Consider the following 19,460-nt stretch of genomic DNA (forward strand, 5'->3'; position numbering starts at 1 on the left):
GGAGGCTTAGACTAACAGGAGACGGCGCACAGCCCTGCTCTCAGGAGCCTCTTGACAGTGGAGACACGGCCTTGCTCCCGACAGACTAGCCTGAGCGGGGTGAAGGGACATGGGAAAGGGGCATGGCCTGCCTTTAGGGTACCCTACAAGAGCCTCAAGGGCCCCTTCCGTGTGCTCAAGGGATGGCTCCCCAGTCTCCTCCTGACCTCTTTCAAAGTCCACCTTCCCTGGGCCTTGTTTCGGAGGGTCCCTGAGCCCCAGGGACCCACCCTCCATGCCCTGTCCCCATCCCCTTCCCCCAGGGGTGCCTTGTGGGACATTCACCTTCCAGTGTGAGGACCGCAGCTGCGTGAAGAAGCCCAACCCACAGTGTGACGGGCTGCCCGACTGCAGGGACGGCTCCGACGAGCGGCACTGTGGTGAGCCACAGTGCCGGTGGGGAGGGTGGGCAGAGGGCGATCAGAGGGCCCCTCTTCCCCTGCTGGGCCCCGAGTGCGGGAGGGAGGGAGGGAGGGAGGGGCCGCACTGGGGAGTGAGGGAGAGCTCACTTGGCTCTTTCTGTCCCGCCTCTGCACCTACTCTGGGTCCTGCCTCTCCTTCATTCTTTCCCAACCCCCTCCATCTTTCCTATGGCCTTCTTCTCTGCCTCCCCTTGTCCACCTCTCTCTGTATCCATTCCTCACTGGCTTCTGGCTGTCCCTGTCCCTCCCCCGCACCCCCAGACTGTGGCCTCCAGGGCCCCTCCAGCCGCATCGTGGGCGGGGCCGTGTCTTCAGAGGGTGAGTGGCCCTGGCAGGCCAGCCTCCAGGTTCGGGGCCGACACATCTGTGGGGGGGCACTCATCGCGGACCGCTGGGTCATAACAGCCGCCCACTGTTTCCAGGAGGACAGGTGAGCAGGGCAGTGAGGTTGGAGACACAAGCGATGGGGGAGGGGAGGTGAGGCCTGGCAGGGAGGTACAGTGGGTCTGAGATCCGAGTGGGAGGGCGGGGTGGAGGGAAGCCCATCGGACTAGCTGCTCTGACGCTCGGATTCAGTCCTCGCTCCACGATGACCACAGTCCGTGCCCGGGGAAGGTTGCTCTACCTCTCAGCCCTCGGTCAGTGGTCAGCGACTCATTCACTCATTCATTCCCATAATCCCTCATCCATTCGGCGATATTTATTGTGCTCCTACTAGGGAGCTGTGCCCGACACTGGGGGTACAGCAGAGAACAGAACTGCCTCACGGGCATAGACCATGCCCCACCCCCGCCAGGTGCCTGTGCCCTGGTGGGAGGGGCCCAAGAAGCCTCCAAGAAGGGACATCACACCCCACCCAACCCCACAGAAACCTTCTCCATCTGCATGGTGGGCTGACAGCAACCCTTTCCACACCCAGCCCCATCTCCTGGGCCTCGCCAGTCCTAGATTCCCCTCCGAGACCCCCTCTTCTGTCCTGCGTCCACACAGTCCCCAGCCAAAGACCAGGGGCCACCGTGGCACTGCACCCCATGCCCCTACATCCAGAGCCAGACGGCAAGTGCTCTGGGTGTGCTGGACCAGTCCCCAGCCACTGCCTGTCCACACTCTCCCCAGGACCTCGGGTCCCCCCAGGCAGCCCAGAGCCTGGCTCTACTTTGTATCACCTACCAGGGGCCTGGGTGCCCTTTCTGGGTAGTCCAACCACCTCACTCTCTCACTGCCTCCCTGGCTCCCTGCGGCCCGTGAGGTCAAGAAAGCCCTGGACATTGACCCGGCATCCAGGGGTCTTCACCGCCCAGTCTCTGCTGGTCGCTGCCTACTCAAAGCCCACCCGCTTCTAGGCAAGACCGGCAGGTCTCCACGAGCTCACAGCAGCCCCATCTGTAAGGTGCACAGACAAAAGGGAGAGAAGTATTTGCCACTGTCTGGCACTGGGTAATTTTTTACATGTGCAGTCTTACAGAATTCCCCCCAGTAACATAGGAGCCGAAGATGCTATCCCCATTTCACAGATGAGGAGACTGAGGCCCAGAGATGTAAACACATATCTAGGGAGGGACGAAGCTGGGACTGGTACCCAGGCAGGTGGACTCCAGCGCCAGCACCACGGGCTGTACCCCCACCAGCTACCGGCTTTCCAGAGCTGGGAAGGGATGGGTGTGACCTCTGGTGGTGGCCCAGGTGGGGAAGCCAGCAAGCCTAAGGGTCCGGGATGAGAGAAGCAGCGGCTGAGCGCGGTCCCCCCCAACTCCCCACCCCCAGCATGGCCTCCCCGGCGCTGTGGACGGTGTTCCTGGGCAAGGTGTGGCAGAGCTCGCGCTGGCCGGGGGAGGTGTCCTTCAAGGTGAGCCGGCTGCTCCTGCACCCCTACCACGAGGAGGACAGCCATGACTACGACGTGGCCTTGCTGCAGCTCGACCACCCGGTGGTGCGCTCGGCCGCCGTGCGCCCCGTCTGCCTGCCCGCGCGCTCCCACTTCTTCGAGCCGGGCCTGCACTGCTGGATCACCGGCTGGGGCGCCCTGCGTGAGGGCGGTGAGCTGGCCGGGTTGCAGGGAGGGCGGGTCAGGACCCGTGGGGTGCGGTCCGCCTCCCGGGGCTCCCGAGCCTGGAGGGGGCAGGGCAGGGGGTCCCCTGGTCCTGGGGTGAACCCGGGTTGTATGTCACAGAAGAACACAAGCTTTTACTCTAGCAGGTGCCTCCCGCCTTCCCGGTCCCTCCCTTGTCCCTTCCCTCCTTCCGGATCATGTTTCAAGGGAACGGAGGGGGTGGGATGTTATCTTGGGGGATGCGTGTGATGTGATGGGGCAGGTTAGGAACCCAACAGCCCACGGGCAAGCTCCAACCTCTGCTCCTTGGACACAGGTGACTTTCTACATGGTGGGGAGATTTTCGGGAACGTGGTCTCGTTTAATCCACCCAATACCCCTAAGGGTTGGCATTATGGTCCCATTTGAGCAGTTGCTCCAAGTCAGCCAGCCAGAGAGGATTAGAACAGGGACTGGCAGCGAGGATTCCCTGACCCTGGAGCCTGGCTGTGCCTGCTACTGCCCCCGAAGCAGGGGGTCTCTCCCCTTCCCACCTAAACTCACCATCCCTAGGGGCCAGCTCAGTTCTCTGAATATGGGCCCAGGCTGACACAGCCACAGCCAGGCCCCACACCCTTAACAGGGGTGGCTTTAAAGATGGGGACAGTGATTTACAACCTGGAGGCAGGCAGGACTGCAGGGATGCTTTAGAGATGGGGAAACTGAGGCTCAGATGAGAAGTGACTTGTTCAAGAGGATGCTGGAGGATAGCAGCCAAGCAAGGATGGGTGCGTTTGCTCACTCATTCAAGGACACGTTAATGAGCACCTACTGTATGTTGGACCTTGAGCTGGGCGCAGATGGGCTGTAAAGATGAAGAGAACATTCTTAGGGGAGACAGTGCTGGCTAAGCCGAGGCTGGGAGAACGAGTTGGCAGTGTCCAAGTGGGGGAGAGAGGGGTTCCCGCTAGGGGTACAGGTGGCAACCCGGAAGTCCTGGGCACACCCTGCACCAGAGGGGAGCTGGGGGCAGGCGGATGCGGGCGAGGGCTGGCAGGAGGGGCGGGAGGGCCTCCTTGGCCGTTGTAAGGAGTTTGAGCCAGGAGGTCGCCTGACCTGCCCTTTAAAACCCACTGAGGCATCCAGCAAAACACCACTGAGCCTCACCCTGGCCAGACAGATGAGATCTCGGGGCGGGACCAGGCACAGGGGTGGGAGACTGAAGCTCCCTGGGGGCCCTCCCTTGGGGCCCTAGCAAAGCATTGAGCTGGACAGAGGGGAGACACTGATACACTTTAGGTGGAGAGTGGAGGGGTCAGATGTGTGCTCTGGGAAAACCTCCCAGGGGCTGTCACCTAGCAGGGGTGGGAGAGCTGGCCAAGACGCCTCAAGCAGGAGGGGCAGAAGGGAGGACACTAGCCCAAATAGGCTTTGGGTGGGGACTCTATTTCCTGGGGCCACAAGGGACCAGAACAGGGTGATGGTGAGGCGGAGGGGTAGGGGGCGGGCAGAGCAGGAGAGATGAAGGTGGGGGGAGTCCCGCGCTGTAAGGAGAACAGCAGAAGAGTCCGCTCTCGTCTCTGCCTTCTGCCCCCAACCCCGCCGGGCAGGGCCCACCAGCAACGGTCTGCAGAAGGTCGATGTGCAGCTGATCCCGCAGGACCTGTGCGGTGAGGCCTACCGCTACCAGGTGACGCCCCGCATGCTGTGTGCTGGCTACCGGAAGGGCAAGAAGGATGCCTGCCAGGTGACGCCTGGGGAGGGGGGACACGGTGGCCGGGAGGGAGGGAGGGCGGTCGTCGCTTTCATCACTCAAGGCCTGGCCCTCCGCTCCCACCGGCCTGCCGAATCCCCAGGCCGGGATGGCTGTCCCAACTTTACCGATAAGGAAACTGAGGCTCGGGGAGGTGGAGACCTGCACCAAGTTGCAGGCCCCAATGACCAGAGAGCTGCAGGCAGTGGGCAGGTCTCAGGCTCACATCCAGTTCTGCCCCCTGCCTGAGCAAGACGCTTTGCCCAAGGGGACACAGGAGCTAGGAATGGAAGGACCTGTATTTTTTTTACAGGTCTCCCACAAAAGGGAGGCAGAGAGGAGTGGGGCATGGGGACACACGTGCACTCTTCTGCAACAGCCAGGACTTGTGGAAGGAGCAGCAGGGGTGCTCTGGGCTCTCTGTTGATCAGGAGCAGGGGAAGCAGAGGCTTTGAAAGAGTCTCTTGTCACCTGGCAAATTCCCAGCAGTCAGGAACCCCGGTTTACCCTGATGCGACCCTCTTTCTCCTCTCCCTCTTTCAGGGCGACTCGGGAGGTCCGCTGGTGTGCAAGGAGCCCAGTGGCCGCTGGTTCCTGGCTGGGCTGGTCAGCTGGGGCCTGGGCTGTGGCCGGCCCAACTACTTTGGTGTCTACACCCGCATCACAGGGGTGATCGGCTGGATCCAGCAGGTGCTGACCTGAGGAGCTCCCCTCCCTGCAGAGCTGGGGCCCACCACCTGGACGCAGAGAGTCCAGGGCCCCCACCAGACAGGGGAGCAAGTATTCTGGGGGCAGCAGGGCCCCGTGGAGGCAGGAGGTGGCATCCGTCGCCCCCCCAACCTGCTCCCTGACATCGCCCCAGCGATGGAGGAGAAGATCAGCTGGTGAAGACTCCCCTGCACCCCAGGGCCTGGATGGTCAGCAGGCCCAGCTAGGAGGGTTCACAGCCCACCCTGTTGCCTCCTGATCCTCTCTTCTCCTTCCCCTTCCTCTGCTGCTGACTTGGGGGGTTGGGGTCGTCCAGCAGTGATCATGGGGCTTCCAGGTCCCCATAGGGGTGTCTGAGCTCCCCTCCGCCAATGCAGAGAGTAGAGTCAGCATGTGAACTTGAGGGGTGGGGATGGGAGGCACCCCCGAGGGACCCCCAGAGCCCTGGAGACAGCCAAGTGAGCCAGCTGCCACCGTAAGCCAAAGGGTGGGGGGAGTCCCGGGTCTAGGGTCCTCACCCCACCCCTACCCGTCCCCTGGGCCTCCACTGCCCACTCCCACCTGGAAGTGAGCTCCACTGCCCTGTGGAATAAAGCCGTTCGATCTGAGGGCCTGCTGTGGGGTTTGAATGGGGCCCGGCATCGACCCCACACTCTTGACTGAGCAGACTCTGCTTCCTGCCCAGCCTGTCTGTCGGATGTCTAGAAGGCCAAGGTGGGGTCTGTGGGGGCAGGGGTGACCTCCAGGGCAGCTGCTCGGGTCCCAGGAGCAACCCCAGGAGGAAGGCGTTTGGGTGACCCCTCAGATCAGAAGGACGGGACGAGTGATAAGCTCCGTCTGCAAGCTTGGGAGGAAACTGAGGCAGAGGAGAGAAGCCATCCTCAGGATCACATCAGCGGGTTCGGGGTGAAGGCTGGTGTGGAAGCCCTGCCTCCTGGTTCCCAGTCCACCACTTCTCGGCGCGACACTCCCTTTGCATTCTGGGGATCCTTCATTCATTAAGCCCTTGGTCTCCTGCTATGTGCCACCCTCTGTGCTGGGGCCAGAGAGATGCACAGAGCTCAGCTCCCGAACTCAGGAGAGGTGAGGATGACAATCCAGTGTGCAGGGGTTTTGGGGTAGCCTGGAACTGGGGAAGTCAGGGAAGGCTGCCTGGAGGAGGTGAGACTTGAGTTGCCACCCAAAGGTGGCCAAGGTGGGGAAGGGCATTCCAGACAGGGGCACAGCAGGTACAAAGGTGTAAAAGTCCCAAAAGAACAGGGCACATCCGTGAGCTGTTCTGAGTTAAACACTGGTTAAGAGGGAAGCAAACTGAGATCAGATGGCAAAGAATCTGGAGTCAGGGACTTGATGCTGGGTGTTCTGGGGAGCCACCAAAGAAGGCTCTATAGCAGGGGAGTGATACATGAGTGGATACACATTTTAGAAGGACCCTTAGCCCCAGTGTAGAGGGAGTGGGAGACGGGGAGGCCACTGTGAACTCCAGGGGGAGAGAAGGGGATCGAATGAGCCGGGCAATGGGGATGGACTGAAAGGACCCTCAGTGTCCTGCAGGTGCCTTGGTGGATGGCTGTCAGGTGAGGGAGAAGTCACCCAGGACCACTCCTGGGTGTCTCTCCTGATCCACGGGGCCAGTGGAGGACCTGTTGCCTGGCCTGGGTCACCTGAGGAGGGAAGGGCTCCAAGAAGGTGTCGGAACCTGGGGTGCATCTAGGAGAGAGGTGTGCAGGAGGTAGGTGGGGCTTGAGGTCTGGAGGAGGGATTTTAGAGCCCCTCCGCAGAAGGTGAGTGGGAAGACTGAAGAGGCGAGAGACAGACACTACAGATGGGGGCCCACAAGGGAGGCTGAGGGGTGTAGGCAGAGCCGGAGGGGAGCTGGGTGGTGGGGAGTGGAGGGATGGAAACTTAGCAGCCAAGTGGGAGTGGTCCGGGACTGCGGCTGGTGCCCTCTGGGGGCAGCAGTGGAGGTAAGGAAGTGGGGAGCCCAGCGGTGTGGACAAGTCTTGCTTGAAGCCTAGCTGGGAGAAGGAAGGGGAGCCTCGGAAAGGGGGGAAGTTTCAAAGGCAGGGAGTGGCCACTGAAGCCTGGTGCATGCCTGCTGGGCCAGCCAGCTGGGGGTTTGGGGGGCGCGTGGCAGGGGAGATAGAGGAGATGGAGCAGACTGAGCAGACACTGCGGGGTGGGGGTGGGGGGCACCTCTGAGTGGGGAAGATGTTAAAGTATTTCCAGCCCGTAGCCTCTCAGGCTTCTCAGAGGTCGGCAGACGCAGTGTTGGGCGCTTCGCTAAAATGCAAATTCGTGGGCCCCACCCCAGTCTTAGTCAGAATTGAGGGGTGGTTGGACAATCTGTTCTTGTAACAAGCCTCCTGGTGACTTTTTACAAAGTCAGACACAGAACGTGAGGTCAGTCCAGCGAGCCGAATGTCCCAAGGGGAGGCGAGGGACCCCGCCCCAGGCTCAAGCAGAGCAGGGGGAGCCTCACCCGGTCCAGGGGAGGGTCTCTGCCTAGAGGACCCCTGCTCTGCCGGGATGTCCCTAGCAGCGCTAAGATGTGGAGTGGGGGAACACGGTAGACACGCAGTGGGACAAGGTACGTAAAGGGACTGGCCAGGCAGGGTTGGGGGGGGGGGTCATGCCGAAGCCCGGGGTCCAGTGGACTCAGAGAGAAGGAGCCCGGGTGTTTCTATTTCCTGGACTTGGGCGAAGGGTGGTAGTGATCTGGAGGGTCGAAGAAAAGTCACAGCAGGAAGCAGCAGGGGGGTCCTGGCGGGGTTAGGCTGGAGCAAAGGGCCACAGGAATGGAGGGGTGAGGCCAGGAAGTGGGGGGCCCTGCCGTGGTGGTTCCGGGAGCCCCCTACCCCTTCAGCATCCCCAGCTGGTCTAGGGCTGCCCAGAGGCAGGAAGAGACCTGCATGGCTCCCCGGAGCTGGGCCTTGGAAGTCACCTGGTCCAACCCCTCACTTCACAGATGGGTTAACTGAGGCCCGAGAGGGCAGGCACCTGCCAAAGTTCTCCCAGCAAGCCAGAGTGGGTGCCCTTAGTGTTGGGTCACTGGGCAGAGGACGGAGCCATGACCCCCCTCCCCCAAATACACAGGAGAGTGACTGCAGGGCAGGGTTCCTGGGCTTTAGGAAAAAGCCCCATCACTTAGGAGTCATTGACCCAACCTTGAGTTAAACCCCGTCCCCGAAGGTGGCCCAGAGGAAGAGAGGAAGGCAGCCGAGCGGCTGTTTCTTCAGGCTTTATTACATGGTGGGGTTGGACACAGCCCGGGGGATCATAAAGGCGTGGGGAGCCTCTTGCTCAGCCCCTGCTACCCCCAGACTCTCCCCGGGGCAGAGGGAGGAGTGTCCCCCTTGCCCTTATCACTACTAGTTCCTGAAGGGCAGCCCTGCTCCTGCTGAGACCCCCGGCCTGCCCCCTCCTGGCCAGGGCCCTCTGCACCCCACAGTGCAGACAGGGGTGGGAGCGGCCAAGGTGAAGGCCGGGTCACCCTCCCTCTTCTTCCCACAAGGCCAACCCCCACACCCTTCACCCCGCCAATACCTGAATCTCCATCTGGGGCCGAGCAGGGCCGTCCCCCTCTGAGGGAAGGGTGAAGGGAGGGCCACCCTCCGGTCTGGTGCTTTGTACACTCCCCGAGGGCTGTCTGGGACCTTGCTCGTCTTTGTAACCTCACAACAACCCTGTGAGGTAGGTGGCGGCGGCGGGGAGAACGAACCCATTTGACAGATGAGGAGAATAAGGCTCAAGGAGGAGACGTGACTGGGTCAGGGGGGAGGGTACCATTCATGCAGCTGGGGGACCCAGGGGAGGGACCACGGGGCCGTGGGAGACACAGCTGGACAGCGTCACACTTTGGCCACACGCAGGCAGCTCCGCCCAAGGGTCCCAGGGCCCACCTCGGGCCTTGAGAGGTCCCAGCGGGCCCCCGCCCAGCCCCCAGAGGCGGGGGGAAATCACAGCCCCGCAGGTGTAGACAGAAGTGGCAGGGGGGAGAGTGCTTCCTCTGCCTGGAGCTGGGGCCCCACCCAGCGGTACAAAAATAAAGGATTTCAGATCGGAACCCCAAGTCCCTGGAGGTGATCTGGGGCCTCACATCCGGGTGCCTCTGGCTTGTAACAGCTAGAAAATAAGAGGGGGAAGGGGCAGGGGGACGGGTGGGAGGGTGATCAGAACACCAGGATGGGGGAGGGAAGGTGGGGCCAGTGAGGAGGGTGAGGCAAGGCCAGGGGAGGGCAGAGAGGAGATTGAAATGGAGGGAAGGGCAGGGAAGAGAGGGAGAGAGAAAGAGGTAGGTGAGTCACAGGCTCCCTTCTGAGAAGAGGGTGGGGGGCTGAGGCCCAGAGAAGGTGAATTCAGAGCCGAGGAGGGGGAGCAGGAAGGGGACCCAGCTTGCCCATCCGGCAACCCCATGGTGGAGCTGGGTGGCGGCTGCCTCAGAGGCCAGAGTCCCCAAGACTCTGGCTAGGGGGTGTCAAGGCCAGGTCCCTGCTGTCTCAGGCAAAAGTTCAGAGACAGCAGCTGTCTGTCCCCATTTCAGAGGCAACGATGGCCTAGAGAGGGACAGTGACTTGCCCAAGGTCACACAGCAGGCAGCTAAGATTGAGTAGGGGATCCGGGGGACCTGGCCAGGACTTTTTCTGTGATACCCCGATCCTTAGCCAACTCTGGTTGACTCCTTGTAGGCCAAGGGACTCCAAGGCTGGCTGTCCTTCCCCCCACCCAAGAGCCGGAACCCCCGGGGCCGGGTGGGGGAGCCGGCGGGCTGTGATGCGGCTGTTTCCCCTCCCTCCTTTCCAGCCCGGCTCTGGAGCTCTGGTGCTGACGGCTGGCTGGGAACCAGGCCGGCCCCCTGACTTTCCTCTCCTCTCAGAGCCTCACACCCAAGGCCAAAAGCAGGGGAGGGGAGAAAGTCAGCCGAGCGAGAGGCTCGGGTCCGGGAACAGGAGACGCGCCCCCTCCTGGCTTCCGCCCTCCCTCCAGCTCCGCCAAGCTACAAACCAGGGATGGCGGCTCTGGGGGCGGGCGAGGGGCCGGGGAGGAGCCCTCACGGCCAGCGCAGCCTCAGGTCTGAGGGGTGCGGACGGGAACCTGCAAGGAGGAGAGGTGAGGAGGAGGCGAGCAGGTGAGGCTCTGGGGGCGGGGCGGCCCGGCCTCAGCGGGGCCCGGCGGCGGCGGTGGCTGCGGGGCTGGCGGGCCCGGAGGACAGACGGCCGGGGCCCTGCTCCCCAGGCCGGGGCGCGGGAGGCGGCAGGCGGGACGGTCGGGGGTGCGGGTGCGGGGCCGGGGCGCCCGGGGGCAGGGCGCGGGGGGCCGGACCCGGGGCGGCCCCGGGAGGGAGGTGCGAGCAGGCGGAGGAGAGGAAACCCGGGCAGGGGCAGAGAGGGAAGAGGCAGGGTGCAGATGAGATCCAGGAGGAAGAAGAGGTGGGTGGAGATGAGGCGGGGCCTCCGGCAGGAAGCGGAGGAGGAGGAGGCGGTGGTGGGAGGGAGAAAAGGTTAGCGGGCTCCTGAGCTGCCAGGGCTGCAAAGAGAAAGTGAGAGAAGGGATGGTTATGCAGGGGAGGCGGCCGGCGCGCGGCGGAGCTAGCCCTGGCGGCCCGTCCCCCCGCAGGCCCCGGCCCCCGGGTGCGGCAGCGGGCTCCAGCGGGCAGGGGGCGGGAGGCGCCGGCGGTTATTAGCAATCATTGTCCTCGGGGGGTGGCTGCACCTTTCTCCTGGGCATCTGCCTCCACCTGCACCTGTTCCACCTGCACCTGCACCTCCTCCTGCTGCCGCTCCTCCTCCAGCTGCTGCTCCGCGCTCTGTGCACCAGCCGGCGGACCCAGGGAAGAAAGAGCGCACAGCTAACAAGGGGCCGGGCCGGGGCAGTGCCGGCGGGTGGCTGGCCCCGCGGGCCCCACCACCGGGCGGGCAAGACGAAGGGGGCCCTTGAGGAGGGAGAAGCTGGGGAGTCTCGTCCAGCCCCCCGGAGGGGGAAGTCTGAGAAGGGACCGGAGGAAGGGCAGAGAAAATGGGGCCCAGCTGGGGACTCACGGAGCAGTCGGGGGGGGTGCTCCGAGGGGTGGAAGGGGAGCGGGCAGGCGTGTGGCCAGGGCGTCCTCGAGGGGCACCTGGGAAGGCCTCACTTTAGGAGGCCCCAGGTAGAAAGGAGGCCAGGGAAGGCCCAGGGCAGACCCCACCCGCATCTGGGAGGCCCCCCAGGGGCTCCTGGAGAGGCAGGAGCAGCGGGCTCACTCTTGCACCCTTTCAAGACAGTGCTGACCCCCTGGTGGGGGGAGCAGGGGAAGTCACAGAGCAAGGGGGCAGACAGACAAACAGGAAGCCAGGGTCCGTAAGTCTCCGATGCACAGGGACAGGCCCCCAGGAGGAATGGTGTCCCTTCTTCCCAATCTGGCTCACTGCCCTGCCCCATGGGCCTGCCCAAAGGCCCTGGGGCCTCTGACTGGCTCTGGGTTCCGGGTGGCAGGACCTCTGCTCAGCCCCTCCCCATGGCCGGCTGTTGCTGCCTCAGGGGCCAGGGCCAAAGACACATGGCTGGGCCCCGTGGGGTTCCTGACACCCGCTCCTGCAGAGCACCTGAGGAAGGGGGCCCCGGAAAGGGGCAGGATTCACGGATTTGGCTTCTCTGCCCTTTGTGAAATAAACTGGCCATGGTTTGGATCCCAGAAGTTCTAAGCTTGATGGCACCACAGAAAGGATGCGGTCTACCCTCAGTTCTTGGAGAACACGACAGGGGCGCCGAGAGGCTGCGGCTTGTCCAAGGTCGTGCAGAGCACAGCACACCGTGCCCAGACCCCTGGTTGCAGATACCCCTTCCAAACGGCATCCAGGTCCCCTGCTGCCGTGCTCTAGGGACGATCCCCTTTTCACTTCTCCCGGGCCTGGGTAACTGGCGTGAGCGGATGGGACCGTGGGTGGCATGGGATGGATGGCATCGGCTGTGACCGGGTGGTTATGTGCGTGCAGCAGGAGGGAGAAAGAAGCAGGGATGGCTAGGTGGAGGGCAGGAAGGGGGGGGGTCAGGGAGGGAAGCTGATGCTGGGGGCTCACCTTGGTTTTGCGGCTGGACTCCGAGCTCAGCCCATGTGGGGAGCTGTAGAGCTCCTTGGACACGACGCACAGGAACTCAGCCTGGTCCTCGCTGCCATAATTGTAGGAAGAGCCGATATTCACCAGCTGGGGGTAGGAGGATGGGGGGGTGGGGTGGGGGGGAAGAAGACAGGCTGGGTTGAAGGCGGCCAGCCCGGAAGGGGTTTGGCATCAGCACTGGTCAGGATACCGACTTATGTCCTGATCTGCTGTTCGGGTCAGGCCCAGACCTGAGTTTCCGTAGAAAGTAAGAGTCAGCTCCCCATCCCCCACCTAGGCATCAGGTCTGCTTCCAGGCCCAGCTAAGCCGGCAGTGGGGGGGGATTGGTGTTCCTTGGAAAAAGGCTGCCTTATGTTTGCTGCTCCCCACCCCTCACCCCAGCCAGACCTAGAGGCCGTTTTCTAAAAGCAGGTGGAAGCCGATGATGGGCAGGTCGTGCCCCTCCGTCCCCGATGTGGCTGAAGCAGCCCCAGAACCACGTTGTAGGGCAGGGTTGGCATGATGGGCACCCATAGAATATTCTGTTCATTGTTACAAGCAGAGGGAACAGGTTGTCCATTCCTTAGGCTCAGAGGGCCCGGAGCTGTCGGCTCAGCCTCTGGGAGCCCCTGCGATTGCCAGAGTCTCCTGCAGGCTCTCAAGAGCAGCCCCACCTTTGCTCTGGGGCCCCCTGGCAAAACCACAACCACAAGGCCCTGGCTAGGACCTTCAGCACCCAGGGACCCTCACCTGATAGGCAGGGAAAACCATCAGCCCCTCTGGCGGACAGGGCTTGAAGAGGAGGTGGAACAGGGATTAGAATCCAGGATCCTGAGTCCTCTCTGGAGTCTTCTAGACTTACAGACCCATAGCCTGCAGGATGCTGGCTGGTGCCAGTGTCTGGAGTCCTATCCTTGGCTAGGGACTTTATCAGTGGCCCTTCCCGTCTTCACGACAGTCCTGCGAAGGGAGCACTACCGCCCCATATCACAGACTAGGAAACTGAGGCCCAGAGAGGAGATGGGACTTGCTCAAGGTTACGCGGCATGTAAGTGGTAGATCCAGGCCTCTGGCTCCTGGATGGGGCCTGTTCCCCGATCCTGCCCCGCCGTTCTGGGAAGCCCTGGCCTTCTCCCTTCTTCAACCTCCACATGCAACGAGCTATGGGTGGGCGCAGAGAAAGGGCTAGCCAAACCCTTTTCCTTCCCTAGGGACACGAGTGACCTTGGGTAAACTTGCTGGCTCTGTTCCTCTGGAAACCTGAGAGGTGGGCCACGAGCTGCATGGCGAGGGCGACCCCGCTTGTGATCAATGTCTCCAGGAGTACACTGCGCATGGACTGGGGGACGATCGGACACTATGAACCCTCATGGGAAGCTGCTGCTTGGCCTTCCCAGACGTGGCGAGGCCAGGACTCGGCCTGTTGCTCGTAGGGACCCTGGGACTGCCCCTGTGCCCTTGTAACAGGAGGTGCTGACCCAAGGTGGAGTCAGCTCACTCATGGGGCTCCGGTCTCCTTGCCCCTGAGCTTTAGGGCCCAGAGACTCGCCCGTCTTGCTGTGTAGACCACTCCCCAGCGGCTGTGAGAAGCCCCAGCGACGAGGATGCCTAGAGCCGCCCTGTGGCCAGCTGTGGCCCTTACAAAACCTGGTTCGGTGTGATGGCTGTGGGGCTGAGGCGGGTTACCCAAGCCCGGGGGTACGGAAGGGAAGGGCTTGCCGTGCGGGGAAGCTCAGAGGTTTCCAGTGTGGCCCCAGGGCCCCCGCGCACCTGCTCGAAGCGCCAGCCGTCAGACATGGTGGAGACCATCTGCGTGAGCTCCTCCTCCTGGCACTGCAGCACACGGTACACGTGCTTGGGGGGGACCTGCAGGCGGAGAAGCGACGTGGCGGACACCCATGGGAGGGGCAGGCGCACCTGTCATCCCCCCACCTACACCACATGCCCGGAGAAGGAGAGGAGGGGCGGGTCGGCGGGGGAAGGTGGCAGCCACACTCTGAGAGCCTACCCCCTGCCAGGCACTTGCCCCACAGGGTCACTTGATGCTTCGGATTTTCACCAAGGCGAGTTGTACTCGCCCATGGCCACCGAACTTAAGTGTGGCAGAGCCAGACCACAGGCACCATGAGGGGCAGGAAGGACGGCATGGAGCCTCCCTGCTTCAGTCTCCCACCTGCCCACCCACCCGCACCCATGTCTCCCCCAAGGTGGCCAGAGAATCCCTCCGGCTCCTCCTACACACGGGGCCCAAGGCCTCTGCTCCGAACTGCGAACTCCAGCAGCTCATGCCCTGTCCCCACAGGGCCCCCTGTTCCTCCACACGGACCCCATTTTGCTTGTAAGGAAGGGGAGCATGCAGGTCTCCGCACCTCTGTATTCCACAAGGGAAAATCAAGGTCCAGAGAGGGATGCGATGGGCCCAAGGTCACACCGCAAGCAGAGCCACGTCAGGGACAGCAAGCAGCGTGCTTCTCCCAGTCTGGGGCTTTTGCTGGGCAGCCCGGGAGCTCAGCCACACCCTCCCTTTACAGGCTAGCTTGGCCTCCCCAACTCTCTCAAGCCTCTCCCCGCCTCCCCCACCCCCGGCCTCCTTTCCCACCGCCCTGCCGCCCTGCCACCCCTGACCTGTGTGACGGGGTAGTCCTTCTCCTCCATCCGGTCTTTGATGATACGGATCAGCGGGCCAATGTTGTAGAACTCGGCTTCCTCTAGGACGCCTGGCACAGACAGGACAGTCCCCGGGGTCACTCGGCGGCCCCCATGCGCTCTTCTCCCCTTGTCCCCTCTGCCTCCACACCCACCCCCACTCCAGTCATGAGAGGTGATGAGCACCTCTCAGCCCCGGGCTCCTGCAGGAGGGGATGTCTCCTTCCTGGGATCCCGTACTCTCTGTGGAAGGGGTGAGAGGCTGTCACCCAGCCAGCCCTACATCCCTCCTGTGCTGAGCCTGGCAACCCAGGGACACCTGCCATTGCCCTCATCTGGGGGCTGCTCTAGGGCTGGCAAGATGCAGAGCTGGCTGGGACTGGAGCCTAGAACACCTCCACGAGAGGGACCTTGGCTGACCCCCATTACGTGCTCCTGTTTATGAATCACACGCTCAGTGCAGGGACTGGGCTAAGCATTCTACATCCTCTCCTGCAGTTTCTTCTCAGCACTAGAAACAGGTACCTTTGTTGCCTCCCCTGAACAATCGGGGAAACTGAGGACCGGAAAGAGAAGCGGCTGTCGGAAGCAACACAGCCAGTTAAGTGGCAAGAGCTGGGATCCAAATTCAAGTTCCTCTGACTTCAGAGCCCACTACAAATGCATAATCTTTGTGCCCTTGCCCCTCCTCAACCCTACAGTTTGCAGAGCCCTCCCGGGCTCATCACGAGCCCTGGGGACATGGGGAAGCAGGCATTATTGTTCCTACACAGCTGGGGGAACTGAGAGTCTCGGAGACTAAGTGAGTCACCTTTCCAGTGAAGGGCAATGGCCCCGAGCCTTTCGATTCCCCTGTGTTTGTACAGGCAGGGCAGGGACCCCTTCTGGTCCTTTTCTTGACTGGCCTCTGGGCTCCCTGAGGACGGGTCCCAGGCCTGATCAGCCCTGCTGTCCCAGGCGCCCACACAGCACCTGACACAGAGGGGGTAGACACTGAGCGTTGCTGCCTGAGTGCAGCTCGTGAGCCCTGCAGATGACAGACAGACAGCTAACGTGGCATCGCGGGTCCTTGGTGCCGGGTGCTGAGCTAAGGAACACACTTGCTTTAGTTCCTTTTACCCCCCACAGCAGCTTGGGAAGGTGGGCGCTATGGTGATCCCATTTCACAGAAGGGGCCATGGAGGCACAGAGGCGTTAAGTGACTTTCTTGGTGTCACACAGCTAGTAAATCTCTTCCCAGGTCCTTCGGCCCCTTTGGTGGGGGCCCCAGCCCCCTGTGAGGGGCTGGGAGGGGCAAAGCTGGGAGAATCCCAGACCCTATAAACAGACGTCAGCTGGGACGCGGCGAGAGTGTTCACCTCCCCTCCCCGCGGGCCCTGCTCCCAGGTCCCCCGCTACCTGTGCTCCCTGAGGAGCCGCCCGAAAGCGGCGGGGTGGGTGCCCACCATTCACTCTGAATGTGAGCCCTAGCCCACGGGGGAGCTACTTGGCCTCGAGAACACCACGTACATGTGGGTCCAGAAGGGAGACCATGGGCCCCAAGTGAGGAAGGATGGGCTGTGCTAGACGCCCACAGGGTATGAGCACTGGGACTCACGGCACCTGTTGTCCCAAAGCACGCTCTCACCGCCCCTAATTTATACACACAAGCGGAGAAAGGAGAAGTGACATGCCCAGCTGGCCTGGCTGGGTCTGACCCAGAGCCACGCCCTGGGCCCCTCGGAGTTGACTTGGCCCTGACTGTAGGCCCTGCCCATGGCTGAGTCGTTGCCAAAAGGATATTCCTCCAGGCATGGCTTCCTGAACCATCTGCTGGAGCCAGAAGTGGGCATCTATGGGCCTCGGCCACCTAGGCCCCAGAGGGACCAAACCCCTGCTGGGGGAGCGGGATCCCCTCCCCCAGCTCCACCCACAGCCAGCTGTGTTACAGAGGCCGCTGGATTTGGGGAAGAGTCACCTGCTCCACCCACCAGCTGCCTGCCAGCCCTCACCAGGCATCTGAGATACCGGATCACCCACAGAGAAAGAGCCAGACCTCCTCCTCCCATGCCCACCTCCACCCCGCACACACCTGGCTTCCCAGGAGGTCCAGGGAAAGAGCATCCGTGCCCACAACAGAGGCTGCCGGCCTCACAGGCTCCCTCTATCCTCCGCTTCTCTGCGGGCACTCAGCAAAACTCGGGTGAGGTCAGCTCGGCAGAGCCCCGAGGCTCAACCCATGCAGAGGCCTTGAGATTCAGCCTTTTCAGGGATCACGAGGCAGGCAGCAGGGAAGAAGTTCAACGTCCCTCCCCCCACCCCACCTCCCAACTGGGAGAAATGGCTTGGGACCTCCATGGAAGGCCCTGGCAGCCTGCAGAGGGCAAGGGCTAGGATGTAGTTCCCAGCCAGCCCCCTGGCCCAACTCACCCTCCTCAGCCATGTCCTTGTCCAGCACCAGCTTGCCATGCCGGAGAAAGTTCAGGATGGGCCCAAAGTAGGTGGGGTCACGGTCAATGAGGTAGGCCCCGGTCTCATCCTATGGAGATGAGGCGCACAGGCCATGAGAGGAGAGGGAGGTTCTCCCACCCCCACCCCGCCCCCCACTCCAGGCCCAGTATGGACTAGAGGGAGGGAGTGAACGCGGTCTGCTCTTCCCTGGAACAAAGGGGCATGATGGAGCAGAAAGGCTTTAGGGTCGGAAACACCTAGAAGCAAATCCTGCCTCTGCCTTCTTCTTGCTGTGTGACCTTGGGCGGGTGACTTGGCCTCTCTGAGCCTCGCTCCGCTCCCCACTAACTAGGGGTCATTGTGAGCATCCAGTGAGTTCTGAGGGGCACCCAACCCAGAGTAGGGTTCAGTGATTGTCCCTCTTAGAGGCTGTTGCTCTGAAGCCAGCCCTACACTATCTCCATCAGATCCCCAGTCATTCTGGGGATGGGGGATGTTTACAAGTTACCAAAGGAGCCGCTATCTCATTGGACAGGCATGGCCTGGAGGGAGGCAGGGCGGGCAACTCTACAGGGGGAAAAAGGGGACTTGCCCAAGGTCACAGCATCAGAGGATCAGGTAGTGAGGGAGAGGGGGCCCTAGAGGTCACCTCCGGACCAGCCTCCTCTGGTTACAGACAGGAGGCTGAGCCTGGAGCAGGGAGGGGTCTGACCCAAGGTCACACAGGCAGTTTGCAGCAGAGCCGGGATGGGAGCCCAGAAATGGTGCCAGATAGGCCAGGGCTCCTCCCTGATGAGGCCCAGCTCAGAAGGCACCCCAGGACTTCTCCACCCAGCTCCCTGCACTCCTAGGCCACCCACACCCCAAAGGGCGGGGGAAGCAGCCTCAGCAATTCCCTTCCCCAGTGCGGGAGTCCCGTTGGGGAAGGAGGGAAGGCCCTAAAGAAGGGGGGAGATTTCCGATCCACCAGCCCCCCCCCCCCCAGGTGGGAGCCCAGGGCAGTGCTCAGAAGGCTCCAAATGGCCGCGGCCTGGCGTTGTCCCGTTGCCACGGCAATGGCACATCCCTCGCTCTCCCATCCACTTCCTCCTCCCTTCCCCTCGCCAGTTCTTCCTGCCTCCCGCTCTTGGGATATAAAAGCAGCCGGGTTCCCGGCCAGGCCAGCCCCGATTCGAGCGGGCAGAGAACCCCCCGCCCGCGAGCCGCTCACCGCGCGGGCCTCACCCGGTCCGACTGCAGCTCTTCCCCCTGGCACAGGCGGCTGAGGAAGGACTTCTGCTCCCGGCACAGCGTCTGTCGGGTGGTCAGGAACACCGTGCCCCCGACGTTAAGCCGCACCCACTTGCCCCAGCCGCCCGCCGCGCGGCCGCCCATCCCCGCCGGCGGCGCTGCCTCCCCGGCCTCCATCCTCCCCGCTCGCCCCGGCGTCTGCATCCTCCGGGCGCGGCGGCTGGGGGCGGGCAGGTACCGCGCGCCGGGCATGCTGGGAGCTGTAGTCCGCGCCCGGTGGCGGGGCGGGGCGGGGCGGCCGGGGTGGGGGTGGGGGTCTCCGGGACCCCCGAGCAGCCCTCGCAGCCCGACCCACTCGGCGCTTCGAGGCCGGCCCGTAGACCGGGCCTCTAGAAGACGACCTTTAGCCGAATCATGGTGTTTGGGGAAGGTCAGATTCGAGGTCACCAGGACAATAGAGAGTGCTACTCCAAACGGGCACTCCTCCCTCCTGTGTGCTCTACACAGGGCTCTTTCCTCTTTGTCGGGTCTGGGTCATCAAACAGCCGATAACGGAAAGAAACTACTGCTCCCAGGATTCTGTAGCATTTACCTGTATCTGTTCTCCAAGATGCTTTCATACTGCCCTTTGTGTGATGTGTGGGTTGGGGCGGGCTGGGTTCTCTGCCAAGGTAAGTTCTTTAAGGACAACATAGCTGGGCTTAAAGTTGACCGACCACCCGCTATATTCCAGATGCTTTGCATGTCTGTATTAGTCAGAGGCTCTCAGCAGCCCTGTGAGGTCGGTATCACTATACCCCTATCATACAGAGCAGATGTGAAGTGACCTCCCTGACTCACACAGCTGGTGAGTGGCAGGACCGCAACCCAGGTGGGTTCCAGGTGACCACCAAGGCCCCCTTCCAAATCCCCCCCCCCCCCGCCATGGGCTGTCAGTGCTCCCTGAGAAAGATGTCTAGGGAGGAAGGGTGGACAGGGCAGTGGGTGAAAGTCAGGAGGACTGGGTTTTCATTCCGGCTTTTGTAGGCTGAGGTATTAGGTGAGGTCTCACTTTTCCCATCTGTAATTTGGGAGGGGGAGGAGGGGTTGGTTCCGAGGGTCCCCTTCTAAGCCAGATAACTTGAAGTTG

At 62.6% G+C, this 19,460-nt stretch overlaps 2 protein-coding genes across 4 annotated transcripts in view; one reads left to right on the top strand and one right to left on the bottom strand.

The window, feature by feature from the left end:
- Nucleotides 1-5,559, top strand: part of TMPRSS6 (transmembrane serine protease 6) — a 33,384-nt gene extending 27,825 nt beyond the window's left edge. For all 3 annotated transcript variants that reach the window (XM_080812298.1, XM_080812300.1, XM_080812299.1), the window contains exons 14-18: nt 303-419; nt 723-891; nt 2,226-2,497; nt 4,101-4,237; nt 4,787-5,559. In XM_080812298.1, the coding sequence (XP_080668424.1) occupies nt 303-419; nt 723-891; nt 2,226-2,497; nt 4,101-4,237; nt 4,787-4,945 (854 nt within the window). In that variant the 3' untranslated portion in view covers nt 4,946-5,559. The remainder of the gene's footprint in view (nt 1-302; nt 420-722; nt 892-2,225; nt 2,498-4,100; nt 4,238-4,786) is intronic.
- A 2,618-nt stretch (nt 5,560-8,177) lies between these two features.
- Nucleotides 8,178-18,519, bottom strand: KCTD17 (potassium channel tetramerization domain containing 17). The gene is made up of 6 exons (XM_080811576.1): nt 18,326-18,519; nt 17,081-17,189; nt 14,651-14,742; nt 13,796-13,891; nt 12,007-12,132; nt 8,178-9,076 (listed from the first exon to the last, which is right to left on the bottom strand). The coding sequence occupies exons 1-6, from the start codon at nt 18,506-18,508 to the stop codon at nt 9,047-9,049; spliced, it is 636 nt and encodes a 211-aa protein (XP_080667702.1). The 5' UTR covers nt 18,509-18,519; the 3' UTR covers nt 8,178-9,046.
- Between the last annotated feature and the right edge of the window lie 941 nt (nt 18,520-19,460).

This window comes from Martes martes, assembly GCF_963455335.1.
Source record: "Martes martes genome assembly, chromosome: 8".
Classification (NCBI taxonomy): Eukaryota; Metazoa; Chordata; class Mammalia; order Carnivora; family Mustelidae; genus Martes; species Martes martes.

Coding starts and splice junctions, on each gene's coding strand:
- KCTD17 (XM_080811576.1), bottom strand. CDS start 18,508: ATGGAGGCCGGGGAGGCAGCGCCGCCGGCGGGGATGGGCGGCCGCGCG. Junction 17,190..18,325: donor AAGAGCTGCAGTCGGACCGG/GTGAGGCCCGCG, acceptor TCATCTCCATAG/GATGAGACCGGGGCCTACCT. Junction 14,743..17,080: donor CAAGGACATGGCTGAGGAGG/GTGAGTTGGGCC, acceptor TGTCTGTGCCAG/GCGTCCTAGAGGAAGCCGAG.